The sequence below is a fragment of the Apostichopus japonicus genome, chromosome 17 (genome assembly GCF_037975245.1).
Source record: "Apostichopus japonicus isolate 1M-3 chromosome 17, ASM3797524v1, whole genome shotgun sequence".
NCBI classification, from domain to species: domain Eukaryota; kingdom Metazoa; phylum Echinodermata; class Holothuroidea; order Aspidochirotida; family Stichopodidae; genus Apostichopus; species Apostichopus japonicus.
In genome coordinates, this window is record NC_092577.1 from 1,114,516 (window position 1) to 1,139,938 (window position 25,423).

General features: G+C 36.6%; 1 protein-coding gene, 1 long non-coding RNA gene and 1 pseudogene across 7 annotated transcripts in view; all 3 read right to left on the bottom strand.

Annotated features, from left to right (window-relative positions):
* LOC139984177 (uncharacterized) overlaps window positions 1–25,423 on the bottom strand; it is a 79,710-nt gene that overhangs the window by 39,725 nt on the left and 14,562 nt on the right. For 3 of the 6 annotated variants that reach the window (XR_011798964.1, XR_011798966.1, XM_071997953.1), the window contains one exon: window positions 6,909–6,972. The exons of 2 other annotated variants lie outside the window; for them this stretch is intronic. Coding sequence is in view for 1 of the 4 variants with exons in the window: in XM_071997953.1 (XP_071854054.1) it covers window positions 6,963–6,972 (10 nt within the window). In the remaining 3 variants the exon portion in view is untranslated. Of the gene's footprint in view, window positions 1–3,267; window positions 3,451–6,908; window positions 6,973–25,423 lie in introns of those variants that run through there. One more of the 6 variants, XR_011798962.1, reaches the window with a different exon arrangement.
* On the bottom strand, window positions 14,131–16,321 carry LOC139984488 (uncharacterized). The gene is made up of 2 exons (XR_011799086.1): window positions 16,106–16,321; window positions 14,131–14,917 (listed from the first exon to the last, which is right to left on the bottom strand). It is a non-coding gene; the product is annotated as an uncharacterized lncRNA (long non-coding RNA).
* LOC139957836 (U2 spliceosomal RNA) lies at window positions 19,403–19,479 on the bottom strand (annotated as a pseudogene).

The following is a 25,423-nucleotide window of genomic DNA, read 5'->3' on the forward strand; positions in this document are numbered from 1 at the left end:
GATAGATAGATAGATAGATAGATAGATAGATAGATAGATAGATAGATAGATAGATAGATAGATAGATAGATAGATAGATAGATAGATAGATAGATAGATAGATAGATAGATAGATAGATAGATAGATAGATAGATAGATAGATAGATAGATAGATAGATAGATAGATAGATAGATAGATAGATAGATAGATAGATAGATAGATAGATAGATAGATAGATAGATAGATAGATAGATAGATAGATAGATAGATAGATAGATAGATAGATAGATAGATAGATAGATAGATAGATAGATAGATAGATAGATAGATAGATAGATAGATAGATAGATAGATAGATAGATAGATAGATAGATAGATAGATAGATAGATAGATAGATAGATAGATAGATAGATAGATAGATAGATAGATAGATAGATAGATAGATAGATAGATAGATAGATAGATAGATAGATAGATAGATAGATAGATAGATAGATAGATAGATAGATAGATAGATAGATAGATAGATAGATAGATAGATAGATAGATAGATAGATAGATAGATAGATAGATAGATAGATAGATAGATAGATAGATAGATAGATAGATAGATAGATAGATAGATAGATAGATAGATAGATAGATAGATAGATAGATAGATAGATAGATAGATAGATAGATAGATAGATAGATAGATAGATAGATAGATAGATAGATAGATAGATAGATAGATAGATAGATAGATAGATAGATAGATAGATAGATAGATAGATAGATAGATAGATAGATAGATAGATAGATAGATAGATAGATAGATAGATAGATAGATAGATAGATTTCAATTCATTATAACCTTTTCCCTTTCATGGCCCTATGACATCAACACTTCACTCTAAATTAATATTTAGTTGTGTGAATAACAGGACTCGCCTCAACACCACTGTTTGATTGAAAGTCAGATATGAGAGGCAAAAGTGAATAATTCGTCACTTAATGTCAACAATATGTGTGTTTAATTATTTGTACCTCTTTCACTCTCTCTCTCTCTCTCGTTTTGTTTTTACTGTCTTGATCATGTTCAGTTGAACGCATAGTAATACAAGACAATGATTTGATAATACCATTATATCTTCCGCAGTACTTGATAAATTATACAATCTCATCACAATACTCTGTGGCTTAAAGCAGACAGGTGTGTGTATGTGAGTGGGTATATGTGGGTCTGTGTGATACTCTTCAAGTTATATACAGCTACAATACTTCTCATGACGTATGGTAGATTTTAATCCATCTTTTTTTTTTCTTTTTTTTTACCACGCTTGGTATCTTTATTGGTAACATTCTTGTGCCAATTCGAACATATCTGAATACAATAAGGTCAAAAACCTTTTACAAGTAATGATAGGTGCATACTAAAACCATGATGCATCGAAATTAACTGAACAGTATAGTGCAATTACTAAATGAGTCTTTTAACTGCTCGTAAGAAATAAAAGATTTTAATTCATCTTATCGACGTGTTTGTTCCCTCTTTCGGTTATGCAGCTTGGACGAACATTTTAGGTAATATTTCTAAAATCATGTTCCCATTGTAAACCATCCGTGTACGATTGAGATTTTGCATGTAGAGTCTTCTAACGATATGCTACAGTAAATTCTAGAATAGCGTCATCATTATATGTAAACAAAAACAACAGCATAATGCAGTATATGCAAATTACTTCTCTAACACATCTGTTATAGTTGTCGAAAAATGCTATCAAAACACCATATTTTTTTCTTGATGGTATTAAACATTTATTTATGATGAAAAAAAACCCCATTTTATTCATGATGAATAAACATTTATTATAATTTTTGGAATAATTTAACAATGCATTTGTTACTGCATTAGTCTTCACAACTTTTAGCCAAATTCAAGACACGAATGTACAAAATATGTGTCCTTGACATACATCTACACAACCGAGAAATTAAGTGGCATTTTATTCTCATGACAACATTTTATTCAACTCTTTTATTAAATATAAGGATTTAACATACATTTCGATCTTGCAAGTGTTGCATGTGCCATGGTCCTTACTTCAAACGAAAACATTCATTCATCAAGGCCATATTTTCTTGACAACAGACCAAATTCAACCCTTTACGCAACCTCGTAATCAGAAGAGAAAACGGTGCGGAGGAGAGGGGAGGGGGGGGGGGGTGGGAGATTGAGACACGGTGGCACATTTCCCTGACGATGTAAAAAGAACATCACCCTTCTCGGTAACATATGCAAATCGATCTAATAACCTTGTAGATCGGTATATACTACCCATTTTCCTCCCCTGCGGACCGAATTCTTATCTATACCACCAGACAGCTGTTATATATAGCGTCGTTGTTGTGGTAGAGGCCTTTAACTGTTGGTAGATTTACAACAATTGATGCAGCGTTGTAGTTTTCAACTAAAAGTTACACTTTTACTAACAAATATAAGATATGAATTCGAATCGTCTTTACACAAGCCAAAAAAGAAATCGGACAGAAGAAAAGAAGCCGTTAAAACCTTTGAAAAAAAATTGCATACTAATCTAGGATTTTTTTTAAAAAAAGGTCATTATTTTGTCAAAATATCTACTAATCGTGATTGATTTATGATATTTTTGGTTAACATTCATGTCTTTGAAAGTAGTCTTACTCTAAAACATTATCAACTACAAATTTAAGCAGATTAATATTTAAATGTCCATATCTCCTGTTTTTCAAAAGTATTAACATTTTTGCAGACAACGTTCATTGACAATATTTCAGGAAATTAATGTTTAATTTGAACAGAAAGTTATATCAACCTAAAACATCACTTTTCAGAGATGATTCCTTTTTTTAATGTTTACTTTCAGATTTATAGAAATAAAGAAAAAAGATTTTTTTGACAAAATAAGCTATCGGAAATACGCACGTGTGTTTTTTACACGTCATTTCCAGAACAAAATTCCTTTGAAAAACGTTTTTCTCACATGCATGAACGATTGCCTATCAAGAATAGAAACTATTAAATACCCTTTCAATCGATCTCTCCATCTTCCAAAAAAAAAAAAAAAAACATCATGAAGTACTAACCAATTTACCATTAACCAAAGATAAAATATACCAGCTATATTTACATTTAACAAAATAGGACAATATTTAACTGGTTTTGATTAGGTTTAAGTACTTTTTCTCTTATCTGAAGAGCATATTCAAACATATCTTCAGAAACAAATCTTTATCCGATATAACAGAACAAAAATAAACTCATACCTTAAGCGTTCTTCCTTGCTGTCTCATTAATATAAAACTCCGACGCCTTTTCTTTCTATGTCGTTCCGGTCACGCGTGTCGTGTTATTATTTTTTTGTATTTTCTTTTCCGAACACAATTCTTCTTTCGATTGTTAGGATAGTCCCTCCCGATGAAAGCTATACCGTGATAAATGAACAAACTGTCTGATATTTAGTGATTATAAGCAATTTTTGTGTGTGTAGGCGATGTATGTCATGTGACATACTTATTGACCGTTGATTGGCTGGGGGCGTGCCAGTCAGCCACAGTACACTGAATGCCGTGTAAGCATAGAAATGAGGTGTAATTGTTTGATAAAGTTGTGGTCATAAATTTCATTCCAAATCATTGCTATCAAACTATCATCTTTCATAAACCATACACAGTTTGTAGTTTGTTGTGCATGTATATGTAACTGTTAACAGTGATTTTATATTTAAGATCACAAATGAAAAGTGGGTCACGGTGGTGAGGGCTACCTTAGATGGGTCTAGCGATATGGTTATAGCGATATGAGAAATTTAAAAAATGTACAGCGAATAAGACAATAGGTGTAACACATCCATTGTTCACGGCAACAGGGAATGTGACAATAGGTGTAACACATCCATTGTTCACAGTATAGGGAATAGACAACAGGTATACTACAGCCATTGTTCATAAGTACAGGGAATGAGACAAAAGGTATACCACATCCATTGTTCACAAACAGGGAACGAGACAATAGGTATACCACATCCATTGATCGCAGTACAGGGAATTAGGCAATAGGTGTACAACTTCGATTGTTCATAGGTACAGGGAATGAGACAATATATATATATATATATATATATATATATATATATATATATATATATATATATATATATATATATATATATACCACATCCATTGTTCATAGGTACAGGGAATGAGACAATAGGTATACCACATTCATTGTTCATAGGTACAGGGAATGAGACAAAAGGTATACCACATCCATTGTTCACAAACAGGGAACGAGACAATAGGTATACCACATCATTGTTCGCAGTACAGGGAATTAGGCAATAAGTGTACAACTCGATTGTTCATAGGTACAGGGAATGAGACAATATATATACCACATCCATAGTTCATAGGTACAGGTATAAAAACATCCATAAGGAATAAATGTAACTATGGATTAAATACAATTTATCTTAAACAAATGTGGAAGATAATAGCATAAGGTTAAAAAATATATATATCTAGTTTTTGTTTTTATTTCCGTCAATAACAGAAATGATTGCTTCTATTCCTAAACCACTACTAATTTGTGAAGGGAATATGGACACGGAAGAGCTTGACATCCTACGGCGATCAAGTGTCCATGTAATATAATATGCTAAAAGAACGAGGTATACATTTATTGGAGTTTTCCCAAATTCCCAGGTAGAGATGTCGCCGTAACCATTAGCCTTAAAAGCTTGACTTTTTCCCCCAACGAAAAGGGCTTAAATGACAAAGATACAATCTACTCAGGTTATGTCTGCATATTTTTACAAGTTGTCTAAAACAGAATAAGAAACAACTGCACACCCGGCCCTTTTTTTGTGTGTAAGTGCTTTTCTGACAAAGGGTTCACGCTGTGGTCTAAATAGAGCAACACGCCTCACAGAATTTTAGAAAAGAAAAAGAAAACATAAAGAAAAAAAGAGCAATGCTTTAAAATCATCAAAAGTGAGATTTGATATTTGTGTTTAGGCTTTTACGTGCTAAAATCGGTGCAAATACTTTCAGACATCACGTGCATTCTAGTAATTAATGTACTGAATCAATGAACGAACGTAAAGACTTTTTGTTTCGAGATTCCTGGTCAATGCTTGTGGAAGCTAGGGCGGCGCCAGATAAGACAAGTCAAACGCAATATTTATATTGGCATTGATTCCTGGAACTGGAAAGATGGAGCGGGGGAGGGGGTTGGGATGTGTGAGCGGCGTAGAAGAAAATACACCGTCTTTATTCTCGACTCTCAACAGTACTGGTTGTCAATTCTCTATTGGTCAGTACTGGTATACGTCATCGGTAAACAGTTTGTGTTTACGTCAATGCGCCCCCTCGTTCATTTCAAAGGGCATGGTATTATGGAAACATCGTAATTCATAATGACGTATCCTCTCGTCTACGTCGAAGTAATACAAAAGGAGAGGCTGAACCAAGACCACACTCTATAACAAGAAATGTAACTGGTTAAAACTTCCCAAAGGTACAGATTATACCCCTACAGACGTTATGCCCCTAAAATATGTCGAAAAATTGATGGATTTGTTGCCACAAGTGCATGTATTAGACGCTGGAGTGGATTAATAGACATTAACTGTATTACAACATTCTGCATGAACTCGTGTCCTATTTGTGGTATAGTGTTAAACAAGAAACGCGTTTGTCCACTGTTGACGCATAGTGTAATTAACAGAAGACAGACGTAATCTCCAAGGAGGAAGTGAAAGAAGCCATATATTACAGTAAAAATCTTTCCCTTTCAAATTAATTGTTTTCCCTTAAGTTTCTTTATATTCTATTCTTTTCCTTTGGCCTTCCATTTACTATCGACGAATATGGTCAAAGTAGTTAATGTATGGGAAGATATGTTTTTAATATCGTAAAGATCTTTTTTTTGACAGATTAAGACATAAATGCTATTGAAAATATCCGAGTTTATTCATATTTACTTTGATTGATTCCATACCTATGTATGCCATCGAAAAACTTTCACGTCAATCCTTTAAATATTCTAAACTATTATTTTTTGGGGGTGAAATATTGAGCGATCACGGAATATAAAATATCCTATCCATAAGTCCACAAATCGCCAATAAATCCGGGTAAAATATGTTAATGTACGGAAAATTGCCCAATATTTACCCAAATATAGAATTAATGACGGTAAACAGAGAGAGAGATATATATATAGAGAGAGAGAGGTGGAGAGAGAAAGAAGGAATTGAAGTAACACATACAAGTATGGAAAACAATAATTTGCAGTGCATTGGTCTGTTGACAATAGCTGTTTGTGTCTTGAATGTACGTAACCTTTTTTTCTTTTTTCCTTTTGCTTTTTGGCGACTTTCTTTCTCCGTAATCATCATCAACGTATAAAATAACACACACAGGCCTACATGAGATCAGTCTTGGCAAATAAATGGATAGCCAAGCTTGGAGAGCAGAAGATGAAACCCATACATATCTCAAGCAAATTAATCTTGTACTCTCAAGAGAGGAACGGAAATTAAAATACACCGTGCTCATGGAATAAACAGTTCAATTGCGACTGGCCAGAGTTGACAGATTGGTGGTAACTTTTCGTGACACAAACCATAACCACAACCCCCTCCCCCCCCCCCCTTCCCTTTCCTCGCCTTGTTCCTTAGTTCTGTCGGTTATGTTAAATTGACAGTTACGATATTCTTTAAAACAGATAATAGAAAAGAAAACCGCAATAAGCTATTAAATCAATTAGTTCTTCATTTAAAGCTTCCTTTAAGTTTAGTTTTGCCTCAAACTGTTTTTCTCTAAGTTAACTTCCTTGTAAGTGATTTTACGGACGATTTAAATGATATAACTAGCAGAAAGAAAGCTATACAAGATGGTCTCACGTGGTGTGTTTCGTCATACTCACGATGTCAGATAAAGTCTTGGATTGTCCATCTTCATGTACGACTGTGTAAACAATATAAAATAAGACATCAGCGGAATGATTCTTCCTTCTCTAGTTAGAGCTGGACGAAGGCAAAGAAGGCTGACAAATTTAACTATAACTGACTTTGGAAGGGACACTCTTAAACACAAATGAAGTAAGAGTTTAAAGTACTTTGAAGAGCTTTGATAGAAAGAGTGGGTGGTTATAACTGGAAATGCTTGAATTTGATTTGAAACTGGCCTGTTATTATCTTATGATACATTTCATTCAGTTTGACTTTCCTCAAATATGGGTTTGGTATACCGGAAAGGGCACAAAAATGTTTTTCTTGGATTTCTTATCGACATCTTGAATTTTAATTTTAATTTCAGCCCCTATCAAACTAGAAAGCGTGTTAGAGTTTTTAGGATCGAAATGTTCTCAAACAATATTATACTTTTCCCTGCTTCTCTGACCCGCATCACTTTCCCCATCCCATCCCTTTCCTACACCCCCCCCCCTTCTCCCCTCTTTCAGGCATTTGCGGAGGTAGAGACGATGCCCACACAGAATAGCAGTATGTTCCCATGGTAACCAAACTGCACAAACGTATCTTCCTTAACTATGTTCAGGAGCAAGTACATCTTGTAAACTATGACATCATACCAATCATAGTTCTCAGTTACATCAAAATGACACAGGAAATATATTTAATGAAACTTAATTTCCGGTTGGTCAGTATCTTAATATTGATTTGAATAAAATAGTGTAATTGTGTTTGTTACTATCAGTGAAAACATTACGTAATAACATCAAACACGGAAGGACATACAAAGAAAAAATGTGTGAATACTTAATTATGTAAAGACCTTATTGAGCTGAAGTTGATCACAAAACTGATGATTCCATATTACATTGTTAAAGAAAAGTCAGGTTGAATATAATTATAAACTGTCATTTTAGTCCACCAAATTCGCAGAAGAAATGTCCAACAACAGATTGCTAACGTTGTCGTGTGTCTGAGTTTTGCGTATAATAAGTTGTTTATGATAGCTGTATATGTAAAATGTATGTGAACTGTCAATGTAAGGTGTCTATGTAAACTGTCAGGTGTCTATGTAAAGTGTCTGTATAAGATGTGTATGTAAGCTATCTATGTTAGTTGTATATATAAGGTGTGTATGTAAGCTGTCTATGTTAGATGTATATGTAAGGTGTGTATGTTAGCTGTCAGGTGTTTATGTAGTGTCTATGTTAAGTGTCTATGTAGTCTGTCTCTATTAGATGTATATGTAAGGTGTATATGTAAGCTATCTATGTTAGATGTATATGTAAGGTGTGTATGTAAGGTGTGCATGTTAGCTGTCAGTGGTCTATGTAAAGTGGCTATGTAAAGTATCTATGTAAAGTGTTTATGTAAAGTGTCTATATAAGGTGTGTATGTAAGCTGTCTATGTTAGATGTATATGTACGGTGTGTATGTTAGCTGTCAGGTGTTTATGTGAAGTGTCTATGTAGTCTGTCTATATTAGATGTATATGTAAGGTGTATATGTAAGCTATCTATGTTAGATGTATATGTAAGGTGTGTATGTAAGGTGTGCATGTTAGCTGTCAGTGGTCTATGTAAAGTGGCTATGTAAGGTATCTATGTAAAGTGTCTATGTAAAGTGTATATATAAGGTGTGTATGTAAGCTGTCTATGTTAGATGTATATGTAAGGTGTGTATGTTAGCTGTCAGGTGTTTATGTAAAGTGTCTATGTTAAGTGTCTATGTAGTCTGTCTATATTAGATGTATATGTAAGGTGTATATGTAAGCTATCTATTTTAGATGTATATGTAAGGTGTGTATGTAAGCTGTCATGCGTCTATGTAAAGTGTCTATATAAGGTGTCTATAAAGTCTGTCTATATTAGGTGTATATGTAAGGTGTCTATGTTGTCTGTCTATGTTAGATGTATATGTAAGGTGTGTATGTAAGCTGTCAGGTGTCCATGTACAGTGTATATGTGTGTAAGTATCTATTTATTTTTATGTAAGCTGTACATATAGTGTGTATATGTACGCAGTCTATATAAACTGTTCATTACTCTATGTGATTATTGCATACTTACACCGTTAAAGAAAAGGTGGGGTACATAGAAATGAAATCTATTGTTTATGTAAGAAACACCTAAAATGTCAATATTTTGAATGAAGGTAATATAGGCTACGCTATGTGTGTGGAACACACTGGCACAGCCTGCCTGGGTGATGCAACTGTGTTACCAACTAAAACCGATGATTTTCAAATTTCAGTTCAGTGTATGCAAGTTGAATTCTAAGTTGAAAGAGGTCACCAATCACTTTCGAACAGTACAAGAAGTGGCTGGAATGACATAACGTTACAACTCGACATCAGTTTAAAGGCGTATATGAGTATATGATTTATCATATTACAGCGCCCTTAGTTACTATTTCTAATCTCATGATGTTTGGAGCGACCTCTGAATCCCAGTTTGAGGTCGAAATTTAATCTTAAGTATATTTTCAATATTATTCTTTATCGCACATTTAAACGAGCTACAATTGACCAACGGTTCTGGAGCTGTCACTCTACGACCCCTACCTCACACCCCTGCCCCACCCTCTCTGTCTCTCTCCTCGCGCGCTCTCCACATCTATTTCTCTCGTCAAACCCTCCTTCGTGGTTTGGTTCATTAATTTCTGAGTGTTTTTGTATTTTACTTTATCGTGTTGTTTCGTCTGGTGCGTGTCTGCGATGACACTTATCGAATAACACGTGCGTAACATGAGTAAACTGTTTACACAGACGGTAACAACTTTTTATGATCATAAAACTAAACCAAAATCTCGTCGCTGAAAGATGACTTATTTCTATCCGTGAAGTTCACGTATTGGTGAGGCTAACGGTGTTGCATACAGCTGATAACTGATTTGTGAAATCAATAATACTAAGCAAAAACGTAAGACTTTCCACAAAAATAGGGGGAAAAAGAAGATAAGATACAATCAAACATTTCACCGCATACACCTCTTATCTTATCTGAATTCTTGATATATATAATTTTGTCATCTGTTTTTTTCTTCTCGCTTTTGCGTTTTCGATTTTTTTTCTCGAATAAACAAATATAAATTGATAAGTGAAAAATTCATATGAGCTTATTGACTAGGCAAAACTCGAAAAACATTTTATCATTGCACTTTCTTTTTCTGTTCCGGTGGCACTTATGCACTTCCGTCACTTCCTTAGGCCATGACAGACATGTTGTCATTCATTCATTACATAAGCTGAAATCAGCGGCAGGCACCACAGTAAAAATTGACATGTCCCGGTCACGTTATGACGTCATGTTAGAGGTGAGGTGCGTGCAACCGAGAAAATCGAGTCAAATTGACGCCACATGTCCCTTTGAATGCGCGTTCGCAATTACTACTCGAGTAAAACGTCATATTTTGTGACATTGCGTGAGCATGAAGTTGCTCACCGGAATGTTTAATGTTTTATATAGTTGACTGCCTTCTTCTGTTCATGATCTAATTTAATGAGCTGTTTGTTACACCTCATTCGTATTTTACGCCACCAATTTTACCAGTTGGTGAGTAATGACCGGTTAAGCCTCTATACGTTATCTAAGCCCACAGAGTAGTCGTTCACTGAATATGAAACTATCCAAAACTTATGCTGTTGGTCGATTGCGATTCAATTTTCGTGAAAATGGTCATAATGATGCAAACATTTGGCCGAAGCAATTGTAATAATGCAAAGACCATAATAGCGTGACCATGTAGCAAGGCTCCAGGAGGACGCTCCAGCAAAGGTTGCTTTAAGAGAAGCATTGAGACATACTGCTAAACCAGTAGGAAGGCCCGTGAAAACCTTGCTTGGAAAAATAAAGTCGCAATTTAAGGACGTTAGCATTAACAATTTCGAGGAAGCAATAAATCTTGCGCAAGATCGTGATACGTGGCGGAGGTTAATCAATGAGCATGTCGGATAGACGAGACTCAACTTACTACTATAGAGCGTGAATGATAATATAAGCCTTGCTTAAGCCTTTATGACGTCATTGTAAACTTACAACGAATCGTATCCTTCACAGTAATGGATCTCAAGTACAATGACTGTGCGCAAGGCGGAAGTGACGTCACCAAATTAACTGTTCATTACGCATTCTATGACGGTCATTTCACCGTTTTCGTGGAAGTGGTAAAGCTACATGTAAACGTATACACGAAACGTGATAAATCATTGAAGTTGAAGTAGGTAGAATGACGTCATCCGACATATACTGAAGCCACTCGTCCAACTGGGGGCGCTTTGCTTGTACGGCAAGAAAGTACCGGCGCGTTATAGAAACACTAGAACTGTGACATAACTAAAGTTAAAAAGTTGACATAAATCACTCGAAATGGTGATGTCGTATGCCGCATTTGGGTGCCAAAATAGTCAAAAATGTGGCAGTGGACTGCAGTTACACAGGTAATTTTTAGGACGCGATAGTAGAAGCAATTACATAGGAATCTAATTACCTTACTAGGGTCGTCTGCCCAGCTGCTGTATTGCTATTCACTGGACCCTGGATATAGTTAGCCTAGGCCCCTAGACCGGCTACGGCTGTCCTTTCGGATGCAATATGACTAAAGCCTAATGACAACAATTAGAACCACCTCATGTTACTTAAACTTGTATCTCTAACGATAGATCCACATGCAAGAATTACATGGGATGACGGTTATGATGTCCTGGGCTTATCAATAACAATTCACTACTAGGAAAATAGGCTTAGCCTAACTTAGTCCTATGTACGTAACCTTGTCCTTGGTCTAAGTTAGGTTAGCCTATGTCATAACTTAAGCCTAGCATATTTCAGTCTATCTAGAATTGTACAAATATTCAAGATATTCCCAACGCTTGTAAATGTGGCAAAAGCCAATATTTTTGTGATCAAATTTTGTTGGGACTCAATTTTTTTATGACCAATATTTTTTATGACCAAATTCTTTGCGACCATTTTTTTTTTCACGAAAAAAAAATGTGTGAACCAAAGTTTCTTATGACCCAAACAGTGCTTGCGAACAAACATTGCTTGTGAACCGCTTGTGACCCTAATCCTGGTTAACCAAGATTGGGTCACCAAACTAGTTTCCTTGGTACAAACAAAGTTTTGGATAAAAAAATTGCTCCGAATTTTTTCTTTTTGTCGGAACATAGAGACGTCGGAACATAGAGACGTCGGAACATAGAGATTTAACCGCATAAACTACTACCCACTTTACGACATTAACATTAAACTGAGAACTGCATGCACAGACTAATATGGAAGTATTACACAGAAGTACTAGGTGTGTGTGGGAAGGGGCTGGGAGGAGGGAGGGTTGCTTTTTCACGCCATTTTCCAGGGAAAAGTATGACACTATCTGAGTGGAGCACTAAAATAATACAAGCAAGAAAAATGTTTGCCATGTGCCTCTCAGATATCAGAAGTGACACTTTCAAGACATTCAAAGTTGCATAAAATACTCCACTTGCTCGAGTCCTTAGAGGCGAAAATAAAAAGGTTTCAAAGTTGGTTCTTTAGTCAAGAGTATAGAACTTACCACTCTGGTCGCCATAACATGTCTCTGTTGTGCAAAGTAAACCTACTCTTAACCAAAAAAAGGGGGTAAAATTCAATTCAATCTCAAAGTCGTATGCACAATGTATGTATGAAGACGTACAAATGATCTGGCTTTTGCCGTACAGAGCCGTATATAGAGAGAGTTTGGCCAACCATGTAACCGATTTGGATTGGTCGAGAGGGAAAACGCCCACACAGGGTGGTAAAATAGGTCCACTTGAAAACTTTATAGCAGACGACACGCATACCCACAGTGTATAGACTATCGTTTGTGTACACGAAAAAGTACGAAATTATGAAAGAAATGGTGCTTGGGATGCTGCAATCGGTCAGAACATGGATATTGTTGTTTGATTTTCCGACTGACCATAAAAGAAGAGGAATTTTTTGGAAGTAGAAAGAACAAGATGGAGATCTAATGAAAAAAAGTCTGTATAGCCTAGGCCCATACTAGCCATAGGCCCTAGTGTAATACGAGTAATGTACAAGCAATGCGAGAATTTTACGTTCAGACTGGTTTCTGTAACTACATTCATGGCTATTCTATCTCGTTTTACGATTCACAAATTCGATTTCATTATGCCAGCTCTCCTAATCATAGGCATGACAGTTTCAGTCGCACATAGTTATCCTAATTCCTAGTTATTGTATGCCTAGCCTAAAAAAGTATCACTTTTAGTTTAATGTAAAAGGGTGGGCTAGCCTCTAGGCATCACGTAAAGCCCTAATCCTTAGTTAAGCCCGAATCATAAGTTAAGCCTGGGCTTAGTTAGACCTGGACCATTCTTGCTATTACTACAACTGTTATAGCACATTACATAATATGCCACAGTATAAGGCCCAATTAAACTAGGCCTAAGGAAAACAAAGTAGCCTAGGCCTAAACTAGTTAGGCAAGGTCTATACTCATTGGCAACTTGTGGGTTGTGTACACATACAGGCCTAATTATATAGACCCTTTTAGTATGCCATAAACAAATGCCCAAATGGTTAAATGATCTTGGTTTGTGTTAATTGTCAGCATTGGCCTAGCCTTTTTAGGCTAACATGAATTCAGCCTAATTTTTTCTTCTTCAAAAGTATAGCCTAGGCCTTGGTTTGATTTGGATGCAGTCAACTATCATTTTTCAAAGTAGCAGGGGCCTAGGCTACATTTCTAAGACCACTAGGCCAAGGCTAATTATGGTATGGTTTTGTGTCGCTAGAAAATGCAGACAGTAATGAAACCTGATACCTTGTTATCTTTTATCTAGACCTGAGACGTCCACGCTGCTATGTGCACTGTGTTGTGGGTATTGACCGTGATGTTTGTATTGACTGTACACTAATGTCTATTTACAGATGGTAGCAAGCTGTGTGTGTATTTTCTGGGATCAATGGTGGTGTCTAACACTTCTGTTACACCGCATTCCAAACTAGGTCAGATAACCGGCATGAGACGTTTCTTTGTGCGGGAGTCTTCACACCCTTTAAGGAGAAGTATTTATATCCCATTAATAGAGAAAGAATTATGTTTCAATTGGTAGCATGCAACTTAAAATTTTGGAAACATTAGATACAATCAAACAATAACAAGGTTCATTTACAAGGTAATCTACTGCCCTTTATTTCACATTAGTCTGTCACATCAGAAGGTCACAGCTTTCAATAATTATACAAACAAATTCCCTTGATGGGTGCTTCGTTAGATTCCTGCAATTTTCAAGTTTATCAATGTAATAAGTTCTGAATGTGGCAATGTGGAGAAGCTTTGGGATAATCTGTGGATAAGACTGCCAGACTATCAACAAGATTCCACATCCATGCAACTCCAACTGCTTCCTTCACCTCCTTGCAGATGTACCACATGTCCAAAAAAAAGTCAGCATTGGTTAATGTAATTAAAATCTGGCTTCCTCCTGAGCTGGCAAATACACATGAATTGTCAAGTACAGAGGTCAGTGTGAAACCACTGAAAGATCTTCTCAGCTTTCAAGAAAACAAAGACTTGAAGCCAAATTGATAGAGGCCACACTGATACCATTGCACTCTCATAAGATGAAGGTATCACACACACTTCATTTTGCTTCTGCAGTGCAGTGCCTGGTAGACTGTGAGGGTCACCCAATGGATGTTTTAACAACTGCCTGGTTTATAGAGCTCTTGAACAGATAATTCATCCTGATGTCTAGTCGTCATCCTGTCATGGCTTTGAGCAAGTTGAACCCACTTCAACACAAAGCAGCTATTGAATTCTTGTCTAGGTACTGTCAAATCCACATCACCATCATTGCTGGTTCCAGTTACGCCGACCATAATAAAAGAGTACAATGAGGGTTTTTTTAATTCACCCAACAGAGCTTGCATTCCAGTACCTTTGGGCAGCTGAAAAGATATTCAGAAATTGTTATATGAGTGTGTTTGTATGCATGCATATGTGTGATTTTCTTGCTTTACAGAACAGCTCCATTTTGATAAGCTATGTAACGTGGAAACCTGCCAATCATATGTTTGAAATAGGACAGGCTGAAATGATTCTTAAATGAAAAGCTTAACGACTTCTTGCGTTTTTATACATCACTGTTCAGGTAAGGCCAGTAAGGGCAGTATGAAGAATAAGTAACAATTAATAATTATCATTATGGCCATTTGCTGTCTGCATAATAACAAACTGAATGATGTCATCAGCCCTGTGCTCAGTTGACAACACTGATAAGTAGGCACACTATGTCAGTGTGATCCATGAAACCTTATTAAGGACATGACCGTATAGTATATATGTTAATGGAAAATACATAAGCTACAACATACACCAGTATTCAGTTGTTGCAGGTTTTTTTTTTCTCGACAGACCCATTCAATCTGTTGCACCTACTATAGCCTAGTACTACATTCCTGAGAAATTAACACCTTAATATCATTCTTAGGTTTGCCCACAGACTCCCAACTATTGCTAACTCCTACACTCAAGTATATAGCTTAGTTTAGTAGAAAAAAAGACCAGGACACTCAAGTCCCCATTAAGGACCCTAAGACTATATGAGAGGAATAAAACCGGGGACATCAAATGTCATACCCAATTACAATGCTTAATGTACTCATCCAAAGTATTCTTAAACCCATTCACACTACTTGCAATTCAACCTTCTCAGGCAAACCATTCCATCCATTCACAACCCTTGTATAAGTTGTATTAGACTTTAGAGAAAAAGTTATGCCGAATATTAATCCTACTATGTAACTTATGGAGTTTAATACAATGACCTCTGGTACAACTACTTTTGGCAAACCTGAAAAGATCAGTGAAGCATAAATTGTCATTTTATGTGTAGGCCTACTTTATTTAATTGAAGGATCTATTAATGTAGGCCTGATGCTATAGTTGTGCGTCTGTAATCTAGCCTAGCCAGGACTGTGATGTGTGCTTTTCGTTTGTATGACTAAAGTAGGACTAGTAGTATGAGGCGTAAAATAAAACAAGTGTAATGACAGGTTTTCAGCTAGTTTTCTATGCATTTCAGGTGTGAAGATAAACGTAAATGTCATTAACTAACGCATACTCTAATTCATTACCTGATATCCATTTTGTTCCTCGTATGCCTGTCAAAATCTGACATTCTGAGTCGCTTCGTTTGTTCGCAACGAGCACAGTGTGCAAAGCTGCTATATATTGTGTGTGGTGTTTTTCGTGTTTCGCGCAACTGGTAACGACAACTGGACCTATTTTAATGCCCATGGTTTGCGTGTGACGTCACAAATCGCCAGTTGGCCAAACTCTCTCTATATACGGCTCTGTTGCCGTACAATGCAAAGCGCCCTCACTTTTTCAAGGCTTCACTGCTTAAACACAGCCGTACATATATTTCCCAAAGCATAGCGTGTTCCGTGCTATCTAAGCAACTGTGAAATATACATGCGTGTGGAAGATGCAGCATTTATTTAACGGGCCATTATGTACGAATATTTTCCAAGAATTTTTACGAGGCAAAACTTATTTAAAGATGCTTTTAAGCATACATATTTTGTTCATTTTTGTCTATACTGCTAAGACCCCCCGCCCCCCCCCCCTCCACCATACGTGTTATTAATTGTTACAATTAAAGGCTGCTGTGAATATGATTTCAGCTATTCGGCCTCTCAAAATTTACAATGAGTTAATACAGTTGCCGTACTACACATGACAACATAAGCTGATTCATGGGCACATATACAATTTAACGTAGTGACTTAACTTAGTATTACTTCATGTATACTATCCCCATTGACTTACACATGTAATCAATCAAATCAAACCGAATTAGTTTATTACGATTTCTAATCTTCAAAGAAGAAGTTGGTCTATAAAGCTTTGCAGTTATATTAGCTTCCGGATATTAGCTTCCGGATTGTGAGAAACAAATAAATGAAATGAAATGAAATGTAATAACAAAGCCACCACGTCTCTAAGATTGCTCAACCGTAAGCTATTTCATGGAACCATCAATATTCCACCATATAATAGTTATGTAAGGGGAACCCGTATAGATTTACGTCTCTTAACTTACTTTAAACTACAAGTAAACAGACGTTCATTCCGACCCAGCTCATTGGAGGCATTACCTCACGTGCTGCATTGTTTGCATAACATATACGGTCATTAATGCACATGAGCAAGAATTGTAGTTAAAACATGTTTCCACCACCAGAAATCCACGGCCTCAGGTTAAAGTCTTGTATGCAAAACAATTGCTGACTGACAAAAGGCATGACAAGCCAAAAAGGGCCACAAATTATGATAAACATATTTCAGTATACGATGATATTATCAAAGTATATGATGATAATATAACTGCGCATGATTAAAACGTTACACTAAATAATACAGGAAAAGAATATGATATTCTACATCTATATATATATATATATATATATATATATATATATATATATACACGTCAATTAAACAATCCGTTGTGATTCTTTATGATACGATTACACCACGATATTTGCAATGTGATATAATATACAAAAGAATGTCATGAATTTTTCATCAACATTGACAAAAGAAAACACGAGAAAAGAATACCGCTTTGAGAGAACGGGCTTATATACAGTGACTATAACAGGATGAGATTAAAAAGTAATCGTGTTGTACTCAAAATGTCTTTCTTTTTATATCTTGCCTTTACCACAGGTTAAAACACGTACGTGACGCGTTGCACTGCAGCAATCAAGTATATTGAAAGTGGCTATATAATTATACTCAATCCATTAGTGGTGACATATAATATACGTGGAAAGAGAAAAGAGATAACACAGAACGGTTTAAATATAAAAAAAGGAAATAAAATGCTCAGGCCCCCTGCTGTAATTTCCATATTGCTTTAAGCTTATTCTGATATATAGCGGTAATTTATTATCAACAATTTCCCGAAGGTTTTTTTTCTTCCCCGTGCGTTTTACGGGAGACATAAGCAAGAAAAAGCGGCAAAGACCTTTAAACGAGTGTCATGCTAAAGTATTGTATATCTTTATACAGGAAAACTATACCAGGATTCAAAATCATCAATAGGTTTAGCTAAAACAGCATTTGTGATTTAAATTTGATAATGTTTTCAATAATATATTTAACAGTGACATTGATCATTATCTAAGCTAGACAAACTAGATTTCAAAAGATAGTCACAAAATTATTCAAAATTGATGTCTTTTTGTTCATTCTTTGCCTTGTTTTAACATGAAATTAACATAATTACATGAAAAAGTATCTAGGCGATATATAATTCAACACTAAATTAACGCGTTGCTTTTGTAATCTCCATTTGGTGCCCCCCCCCCCCCCCCCAAACTTAGCTGTCTTAGTCTGACCAAATGCAAACTTAATTTGAGGTTTTTGTCTTCTCTGAAAAAGACTTTCCGACCAAAGAGATCAAAAGGTTTCTTAATTACCAAAACATAAATCGACATGTATTAAAATACATTGATGAGAGAATAAAAGTTATTCGTAAGATTATGTTGTAAATTGATAAAAAGGGCTGCCAATGAAATGAGAAAAATAAATATACTACAAACTTTATAATTATTTTGGAAAAGTCTATTGCCTATGAGCAGTTAGTTCCAGTACAATCGTTTCGTATGCTGGGGCGTACTCCGTTGCGGATATTAACACAGATGTGTCGTCATATTTAACACGTCAGTTTCGAGTTTGGTATCCCGCAGTTCAACTTAATTGTCCACACCCTCGCTAGGACATACTTACAGGAAAAGTCTTGTTTTGTGAAGGAAATATATGCGTAAGAACTGTGTATATATTTTCATGGATTTGTACTTACTATAGGACATAACTTTACATATATAAGAATGAACATGTGGTAACTGGGTGTTTACCAAACTTAATGAATATTCATCGAAATTAAGTATACAAATAGTGGTTCGACGAATAACGTTTGACGTAATCTTTATGTCGGTATGTGACGCAAAAGTTTGAAGAAGACAAAACAATTATTCCAGTGCTGTGGCGTTTATTGTAGGTATTCCGTTTTTCCAAGATATTAACCTGTAAATTACTGTATCTATAAATCAGTTTAAACTTGTAATTGAAAAATAATAGAAATTAACCAACCACCTGTGGATCACACTTAATACAGTTTTGCCGACATAGAAGTAAGCTAACACAATGGCAATTGTATGTTTGGGGTTTTCTTCCTCAAATTTCACGTCCAATAATACTCTCATATTATCATGCATCTCAATATGATTTCACTTTCATCAATTATATACTTTTTAAGAAAAGTCGCCCAAGAAACCTGGGCACGAAAACCAAACTACTGAACGACTGATCCGCTTCCAATCCCAATCCCCTTGCATCGGGACTGTGACTGTGTGATCATCGTCAGGTGTGCATCACCATTCCCCTCGAAAGGGAACAGATACTACACATGATCTTAGCCAAAAGGCCGAGAAGCGATCAATTGTATTACGCAATTCTTCAATTATATTACGCAATTCATCAATTATTCATCAATTATATTACGCCAACTATATATCCTGTAGTTCAAGTCGGAACCCATATCTAATCAAAGCTCGCAACAATATCAACTAAAGAAATAAAAGAGTACGTTGCAGTATGCAACTATGACATTACACCTGTTTGCTACAAGTTTACTTACTGCAGCAGTAACTGTGACGATGTCAAGTTATCAATATCTTGAAAACGCTAGATATAGCAAAATTGCTTGCAAATTTTACAATAGGATGCTTAACGAATATTTTCATCGGTCAATAACATTTTCCCCAGGACATTCCTTTTTCGAAGAGAGATTTCTCATAAACGGACATCTCATTTTGGTTCTGTCATTAAAAGCCGAGAACTTGCGTCTTCTTTTACTTAATATTCTTCTTGCAACCTGTAAAGAAACCCCTTCTTTAATGGTTCGAGAAATGGTAAATTTCTCGAAAGTTTATGTATATTTACCATCCTACTAAGACAGATATTTAAAAAACGATGAATTATTCATAGAATCTAATATTTAAATAAATCGCGTCAACTTAACAATGAAAATGCATTTAATGGCGTGTTCTCGGAAACTGATCGTGGAATTTTCATTTTCAGTAAATTATTTTAATATGAACTTAGTAATTAACAGCTTCAAGTTGTTATATTTTTTACCATTTACGTACGTAATAAATCTTGCCAATTTTGTTCTGCTGCCTAAAATATGTTTTATTTCTTGAACAATTAGATAAACTTAATCAATATTTTGAACGATAAGGTATAATATTTTAATACGAAAGACTAACTATTTGTCTGTGCGTGAGATATTGTGATCAGTTTCATATAAATATTAATGTTTTAACAATTTCGAAATATTGATCATATTAACCATATTTTGAAGTATTAGATTTAACTTCACTTGTGCCTCGCTTAATACTTATATCAATTGTTATTAACTAAAATGTCAAATTATTATTTCAACTGTCCTTAATTTAGTTTATACTTGAAATACGTGACGTATGAGAAACAAAAGGGAAAAATCATTAGCAATTTTTCATCTGATCAATGCAGAAATGTTCACAAAATATAATAAGGAATCTTTCACCAGCATTAAAAGTATTAGTCTTTAGTATAAACTATGCAAGATTATACTATCGTCATAGTATTCTTATACATGTAGGCCTATACTCGGATCTCACGCACGTGTTGCAAGCACGGGCACCGTAGTACAGCAGTATTCAGCCTAGTTTCTCTCTATGCAAGATTATACTATCGTCATAGTATTCTTATACATGTAGGCCTATACTCGGATCTAACGCACGTGTCGCACGCACGGGCACCTTAGTTCAGCAGTATTCAGCCTAGTTTCTCTATATGCAAGATTATACTATCGTCATAATATTCTTATACATGTAGGCCTATACTCGGATCTTACGCACGTGTCGCACGCACGGGCACCTTACTTCAGCAGTATTCAGCCTAGTTTCTCTCTATGCAAGAGTATACTATCGTCATAACTACGTATACATGTAGGCCTATACTCGGATCTCACGCACGTGTTGCAAGCTCGGGCACCTTAGTACAGCAGTATTCAGCCTAGTTTCTCTCTATGCAAGATTATACTATCGTCATAATATTCTTATACATGTAGGCCTATACTCGGATCTCACGCACGTGTTGCAAGCTCGGGCACCTTAGTACAGCAGTATTCAGCCTAGTTTCTCTCTATGCAAGATTATACTATCGTCATAATATTCTTATACATGTAGGCCTATACTCGGATCTCACGCACGTGTCGCAAGCTCGGGCACCGTAGTACAGCAGTATTCAGCCTAGTTTCTCTCTTAGCTATTTTGGTTTTGTCTTTTAACTGCTATCATTTGTCTTTTATGTTTTGTCCTTTGTGTCCCTTGTTTTATTGTCCTCTGTGGTTGTCTTTTGTCATTTGTCATTTGCCTTTTGTCCTTTGTCCTGTCTTTGTCATTGCCTTTGTCTAATTGGGACACCGGGTCATCGGAATAATTGTCTTCAGTTTTAGCTTTATCGAAGAAGAATACGTACTTATAATATCGCTCAAGTGAGTTTGAACACAAGTGAGTTAATAACCGGTATATGGGCCAAATACAGACGAGCAGCTCTTTAACAGTGAGATAAGGAATCTGTCCAAGGGCCGATAAAGAGGTGGCGTACTTCATAAAAGAAATGTCAGTACACGACCTATAACAAGTGATCAAGTTGATGTCAATCAAGATGCACCATGCCATATAAGGCCATGCGGTACATCGTGTTCATAATGCACCAGGCATGTTGATGTGGACTTTACATTCTGGGCGATTTTGTCCAAACATTCAGGCACCCCATTTTCTTTCTCTGATCCTTGTATTTCGCAGTTTATAATATACCAACCTTACACCAAGCAATACAACATTCGCCACCCTCTACTCACCATAGTTACATGAAATTTAACTGCGCGTCGTCAGTGAATCAGTGAAAGCATTCCAGTCGTGTCCAGATTGGGACTGGCATGTATTCTCACGTGCATTATGACTATACGCAAATATATAGAAACATCTCATTCTAAATCTAAAGAGGGAGCGTTAATTAAAATGGTTGATTGTTTTTCTCTTGCTTGAACACGATGCTGCACAAAGATGCAGTGCCTGGAATCTCACGTACCATACAAATCTCTGCGTACAACTAAACAGCTCCCAAGTAAATTATTGAGGTGTCTCAGTTGCGATCACGTTTCCACATTGTCTGGGATGACGTAATGTGTAATCATTGGATCGGCTCCAACTACTCACACGTGATTCCATCCGTTGATAGCTTGTGCATTGGGTTGCTGTACGGTTTATTGTGTTCTACTGACATTGATGGTGTGGAAGGGTCATATGGACATGGGTAAGTACCTCCCCCCCCCCCCCCAACAGTTTTAGATGAAAGACATTTCGCGAAATGGGAGCCTTTCCACACTTTCGTGATTTGGAGCCCTCATGAGAGGGTCACTTTAGAGCTCACCCCCCCCCCCCCCTCCCAACTACATTAACAGTGTTATTAAAAATACCATCCCTAACCAAACAATTAAAAACAAAACGCAATTTATTCAAAACGCTTTGAAAGGCTTCTGGCGAGGAGCAGCAAGAAACAAATCCTTGCACGCAGGCTACATTTTGCCAACCTGTGGATAGCCCCCACTTATTTCCTTCATGTCATCTACAACCCACCCCATCACCGCGCCACACACACTACTCCACTTGGAAAACCAAAATCGACGCCCATGGTAATATCAAATATGAAGGCAAATATGAATATGTTACTACCAAAATAAGTGCACCAACTAACACGTACAGTACACATTGCGGCGAATGGGTAGATATTTTGAGTTGGAGAAAATATATTCTGTAGTTTATTGGTTTGAGTCACGGCTTCAATGTCATTACTGAGAAGATGAAATAACATTTCATCAAATACAAGCATGTTGAGACTAAACTTCCTCAATGTTAGAAGAAAAAAAAACGGAAACTGAAAAAAAAAATTGTTTTTACCGGTAACACCAGCCGATGAGATTCGTATCACGTGGTGATAACTACGTCATCAAACAAACACTATCACTGAAAAAAATATTTTTCAGTCTTGATAATATAACATTAGTTCCAAGTAAAAGCACTAACGAAAATTGAACAGTAGAGTAATGAAAAATGAAAACCCGAAACCAACAATTCTCTGAAAACTTACTGGCTTCTTATTTTAGCTTTTCGCTTTGTTCTGCTTTCATTTAACTCCCTTTTGAAGAAAAAAAAACCCACTTAAACCTTTCTTTCTTCTTAAACTTTTAAAATGCGACAGATGATCTAAATTCTATAACTTTACACTTGCGCGATAAGGAGCTTCGCAAAATGCTTTCTAAACTCCTTAGTGTATTGATAGGAAGGTCTCGCTTGAGTGAGTACCATTTGGTAACTAGATCCGAACAAGGCCAGCGTATTGTTTTACAGCTAACAAGACTCTTACAAAATTAGCGTATACATTTCTTTTAGTGAAAATTGTGTTAAACATAGACGCAGGTATGTTGCTGGGTACGTCATTGTTAATGAATAATGCCTTCAATTGCTTCAAGTTTCTCGGTCCCGCCCCTTCCCCCTCCTCTCCCTCCCTCCCTCCCTCCCTCCCTCCCTCCCTCCCTCCCTCCCTCCCTCCCTCCCTCCCTCCCTCCCTCCCTCCCTCCCTCCCTCCCTCCCTCCCTCCCTCCCTCCCTCCCTCCCTCCCTCCCTCCCTCCCTCCCTCCCTCCCTCCCTCCCTCCCTCCCTCCCTCCCTCCCTCCCTCCCTCCCTCCCTCCCTCCCTCCCTCCCTCCCTCCCTCCCTCCCTCCCTCCCTCCCTCCCTCCCTCCCTCCCTCCCTCCCTCCCTCCCTCCCTCCCTCCCTCCCTCCCTCCCTCCCTCCCTCCCTCCCTCCCTCCCTCCCTCTCATGTTCATTATTTAAATCATCTTTTAGATAATATCATCCAGGGTTTTATCCCATCTCTGTAGTTATTGTACGGCTCTTTAGTACCCCTTCAACATCCCCAACCGTACACAGACCAGATTTTGTCTCACGAGGTATCAAGTAGTATCGTTTGTAATTCATTTGTTTTAATCACTTATCTGATTGCTTGAAATGAGTTTGCCTGTGAAAGCGATTTTATTTCAGCGTGTGTCCCGGGACACGACAAACTTCAAAGATAAAAGATGTTATTGTCATCGATGCGCTACCATAGTTGAAAAATTCACTATAATATATTGTAATAATGGAAAGTAGTGGAAGCCCGCCACCTATTCCTATATGACCCATGATGGACCTACTAATACCCGTAAAATTCTCCACACCATGCATTCAACGTCAATCGTTGCTACGGTGACTAATATACACTGATAAGATGCGACAGACAACTGACTAATCCCCATGTACTAGTCATATGTATATTGATGATTAAGCAAGTAACGAATAAATACTACATACACACACATTACGCACAATATTGAATACTATTACTAACAATACCGAAGACATTACAACACACTGTAATATACAGGTAAGCTAAGTTATACATTACAACAATTCTGGAATGGAATAAATCTTTGGGACTGTTAAAAGATATGCATTACTATAGAGGGAGTGTGGGCGAGGGGTCTGGGAGATGGAAGGGTGCATTGTATCTTGATGCACACGAAATACAAGCATGCGTTATGGTTTTTCTCGTCACATGAGTGTTAGCTCAGTAGTTAACGCCGGTGCCTTCGAAGCATAAGGTCCCCGGTTCGAGTCACTCCCAGATCAATGTATGTCGTCCAGTTACAGAGTTGTTGACAGTTAACAATTCATAATCATGGACGTTAAATATGAATCTAAGGGACTGACTTCGGTTAACTTGCGGCTTTGATAATCCAATGAGGCTTCTTCGCAAGTTCCTGCTTGCAGGAGGATCTTAAATACATACCTACACACACACACACATACACCCACGCGCACACACATACACACACATACATACACACATACATACATGGTTTAATTGTATGGGTTTTTGTTGTTCTGTTTTTTTGTTTTTGTTTTCATTTTCTTTTAGCTTATACAAACAGTTATGATCAATTGGACAAACATGTTTGGACAACAGATTCATCGAAATCGGTGTAATGAGGTATTTCCTTTTAACTGCAATATTCATAGTTACGTACATGGTCCATTTTTTTTTTTGTGGGGAGGGGGCATTACTTTTTGGCTTACATATGGTCATGATTAATTGGACAAACATGTTTGGACAGAAAATATCGAAATCGAATTGATATAATTCTTGCAAAATATCAAACAAACAAAAATGGTGTTTTTTTTTAAGAGAAGTCCGTTTTGAAGAAAACAATCAACAAGGTATAATTGACAACT